Source organism: Neopelma chrysocephalum, unplaced genomic scaffold, assembly GCF_003984885.1.
Source record: "Neopelma chrysocephalum unplaced genomic scaffold, ASM398488v2 Primary Assembly neopelma1_94782, whole genome shotgun sequence".
Taxonomy (NCBI): Eukaryota; Metazoa; Chordata; class Aves; order Passeriformes; family Pipridae; genus Neopelma; species Neopelma chrysocephalum.
In genome coordinates this window covers 1-3,992 of record NW_020923488.1, presented here as the reverse complement: position 1 = coordinate 3,992, position 3,992 = coordinate 1, and the positions used below count along the sequence as shown (strand labels likewise).

General features: G+C 64.0%; 1 protein-coding gene and 1 non-coding gene across 2 annotated transcripts; one reads left to right on the top strand and one right to left on the bottom strand.

The window, feature by feature from the left end:
* Nucleotides 1-53: 53 nt before the first annotated feature.
* On the top strand, nucleotides 54-2,119 carry LOC113980595 (transcription factor E3-like; the record flags this gene model as incomplete). The annotated part of the gene is made up of 4 exons (XM_027707822.1): nucleotides 54-110; nucleotides 212-287; nucleotides 777-924; nucleotides 1,307-2,119. Coding segments are annotated over 4 exons (623 nt in total), but the record flags the coding sequence as incomplete, so codon positions are not given.
* A 956-nt stretch (nucleotides 2,120-3,075) lies between these two features.
* Nucleotides 3,076-3,266, bottom strand: LOC113980596. The gene has a single exon (XR_003538167.1). It is a non-coding gene; the product is annotated as a U2 spliceosomal RNA (small nuclear RNA).
* Between the last annotated feature and the right edge of the window lie 726 nt (nucleotides 3,267-3,992).

Below are 3,992 nucleotides of genomic sequence, written 5' to 3'. Positions count from 1 at the left end.
GGGGGGTCTCTCTCTCCGTGGGGGTCGTTGATTGTCCCCCTCCATCCCCCCAGAAACGGAGGCGAAGGCTCTGCTGAAGGAGCGGCAGAAGAAGGACAACCACAACCTGAGTGAGCTCGGGGGGGACCCCAGGGGGGGCTGAGGGGGCCCGGCGGGGTCAGCAGGGGGGTCTGACCCATGTTCCTCCCACCCTGATCCCCCCCTCCCGCAGTCGAGCGGCGCCGGCGCTTCAACATCAACGACCGGATCAAGGAACTGGGGACCCTCATTCCCAAATCCAACGACCCGTGAGTGGGGGACCCCCTCCCTGGGGGAACCTGGTGGCGGGGGGGGCGCTGGGACCCCCAGGGTGGGGCCTGGGAGGGACCCCAACATCCGGGGAGCACCTTGGGAGGGACCCCGACATCCAGGGAGCCTCGAGGTGGGGCCTGGGAGGGAACCCATCATCCAGAGACCCCCAAATGAATCCTGGGAGAAACCCTGGGAGGGCCCCCGACATCCAGGGACCCCTAGGGCAGGGCCTGGGAGGGACCCCAACATCCAAGGAGCCCCAGGGTGGATCCTGGGAGGGATCCCAACCTCCAGGGAGCCTCGGGGTGGGTCCTGGGAGGGACCCCAACATCCAGGGACCCCCAGGGCAGGGCCTGGGAGGGACCCTATCATTCAGAGATGCCCAGGGTGGGTTCTGGGAGGGACCCCAACATCCAGGGACCCCCAGGATGGATCCTGGGAGAAACCCTGGGAGGGCCCCCGACATCCAGGGATGGTTCCGGCAGGGAGATGCGCTGGAACAAGGGCACGATCCTGAAGGCCTCGGTGGATTATATCAGGAAGCTGCAGAAGGAGACCCAGCGCTCCCGGGAGCTGGAGCTGCACCAGCAGCGACTGGAGCAGGCGAATCGCAGCCTCCAGCTCCGGGTCCAGGTCTGGGAGGGGCCCTGAGAGGCTGGGGAGGTCCTTTTTGGGGCTGGAAGGTGCGGGATGAGGGACCTGAGGGGCTGGAAGGTGCGGGATGAGGGACCTGAGGGGCTTGGGAGGTTGTTTGTGGGGATGGAAGGTGTGGGATGAGGGACCTGAGGAGCTGGAGAGGAGCTGGATTGGATGAGCTGTGGGTCCAAACTGGGGGGTTTTAGAGCTGGGTGGAAGTGGGGGACTGCAGGGGGGGGCTGTGGGGCCGTTCTGGGGTTGTCCGGAGGAAGGTGCCCTTGGGGTCAGGGGGAGCAGAATCCAGGGAAGGGATGTGTTGGGATCTGGGGGGATCTGTGGAATCAGGGGGTGTATTTTCTGAGCTCCCGCGTCCCCCCAGGAACTGGAGCTGCAGGCGCAGGTTCACGGGCTGCCCCTCATCCCCCCCGTGGCTCCCATGGCCGAGGTGGGCTGCGAGGAGGCCTCCGGCGGCCCCCCCTTCCCCCCAGGCCCCCCCTCCACTCCCCAGTGCCTCCTGGACCTGGCGGTGGCCGACGAGCTGCCCTCGGAGCTCGGCCTGCCCCTCGACCTGGGGGGGCCCGAGGGGAGCCTGGATGACATCCTGATGGACGACGGGGGGGGGCTGTCGCCTCTCGGCCCCCCGGGCGCCCTCCTAGCCTCCCCCGGGCCCTCCCGTGCCTCCAGCCCCCGCAGCAGCCTCAGCATGGAGGACGAGTCCTGAGCACCCCCCTGGAAGGACCCTCGGGCGGAGCCCTCGTAGGGACCCCCCCTTCACCACGCGGCCCTTTGAAGGACCCCCCCGCAACACCCCTGAGGCCCCTGCGAGGTGCGGATGCTGTCTCAGGTGGGGCCCCACCACCACCACCGGGTGCCGTTTTAGGGCTCTTAAAACGGGCAAACGTTTTTTTTTAACGATGGCATCGGCCCTTTAAGCCGCTGCCACTGTGTTACCCTTTTAAGGTGCCCTGTGTGTGACCCCCCCCCCCCCCTTAAAGGACCTGGGCTGGGTGGGGCCCTTTTAAGGGGGGGGGGGGGGGGTCCCCCGAGGTGTGGCCCATTTAAGGCGCTGGCGTCGGGCCTCACCTGGGTGTGGCCCTTTAAAGGCCCCTCCCCCGCCCCTACGGGAGGCTCCGCCCCTCATGGCTGCCTTGGGCCCGCCCCTTCCTGGCTCTCCTCCAATCAGCAGCCTCCTGGGGGGCTGGCCCCTCCCAGGCGCGAAGCCCCGCCCATCCCGCTGTCACTCACGCCGGCCCCGCCCACTACTAACGCCCACCTGGACCCCGCCCCCTTTAGAGGCCCCGCCCACCAGCTCCACTTAAAGGGGCCGCTCCCCTTTTCCCCTCCCTCTTCTCCTCCTCCCCATCCCAATTTTGTACTGGACCCTCACGCGGGAAATAAACAGTTTGTTAACGATGGAGCCCCGTGTCCTCCCCCCTGTGCTGGCACCTCTCGGTGCCCCCGTGCCCTCTGTCTGTGCTGGCACCGCTCGGTTGAACCGACCGAGTCCGAGGCCGCGGAACGAGCGCGGGGCGAAGGCGCCGCCATTTTGGGGCGCCCCCCGTGAGGGGAGTGGGGGGGGGGCGGCGCCTCAGCGCGACCTCGGGGGGCGACCCCGAGACGGGTCGGGAGAGAAACGAGAAGAACCCGGAGATAATAACGTGGTTAAACCGTAGTTTGTGAGTTTTTAGTCTGTTTTTGACTCATGGAAGGTCCCCTTGCTGGGGTTGCACGGTTCCCGGAGTCCCGATGGGGTTAAACTGGGGGGGTGGGCGAGGAAGGGGCGCTGAGGGGGCGACTGGAACCCGTTTCCCTGAGGAAACGCGCGCGCCCCTCGCTCCCCTCCCGGATCGGCCGAATAAAAAAATTCCCCCACGCCCTCCCCACCTTTTCAGACGAACGACGTTCAGTGGTTTTTCCTCGCCGGGAGCAAAAGCCGGGCGGGAAGCGACGAACCGACCGAGGCCGAGGCCGCAGAACTCCCGTGAGGGGAGTGGGGGGGGGGGGGGGGGGAAAGGGCCTCAGCAGGACCTCAGGGGGGATCCCAAGACACGGTTGGGAGAGAAAGGAGAAGAAGCCGGAGATAATAATGGGATGACATAATAATTTTTAAGTGTTTAGTCTGTTTTAAACCAGCAATACGTCCCCTGGCGGGGGTGCACCGTTCCCGGAGGCACTGCAATACCGGGACGATGCGCGGAGCGGAGGGAGCAAGCTCCGGGTCCAACTCCCGCGTCCAAAAATCCGTTTAATATAAAGTCCTCTCATCGAGGACGTATCAGATATTAAACTGATAAGAACAGATACTACACTTGATCTTAGCCAAAAGGCCGAGAAGCGATAACGTCGAGAATTCCACACCCCGCCCGGGCCCCCACCGCCCGTCTTACACCTCACGGGGACCCCCGCACACCCCTCTGGACCTTCTCCATCCCCGTCCCCGCTCTCGCCCCGCTCATCCCGCACCTCTCGCCCGCGCCCCGCACCCACCGACCCCACAAAAACCCCCGAGACACCCCCAAAATAACGCTCCCACAATTCCCATCGCGTCCTCCGCGGTCTAATTTGCATAAACACGCCTTCCTTGTCGACATAACCGCGCCCCTCTCCACAGACCCCGCCCAGCGCGCCCAGCGCCGCGAGCTGATTGGCTGCATGTGCGCTGTATTTGCATTCGCCCCGCCCACTAAAGTCTTCAGCACAATTATTTCGCGATCGCCGGGTCCTCATTAGCATAACCCCGCCCCCAAATTTACACAGACCCCGCCCTGTTCTCCGAGTAGAGATGTCTTTAATTAGCGTGACCACGGTCTAAGTAGACACTATAAACCTAATCCCAGGCCTAACCGGGACCCCACCCCTAATTCTGGCCCTAATCCCAACCCTAATTTTGACCCTAATCACAGTGATTACACTAACCCTAAACATGACCCTAAAACCAGACCTAAACCTGACCCTAAAACCAGACCTAAACCTGACCCTAATCCCAGCCCTAAACCCGAACCTGACCTTAACCCTAAACCAGACCCTGACACTAACCCCAACCCTAAATGTGACCCTAAATCCCA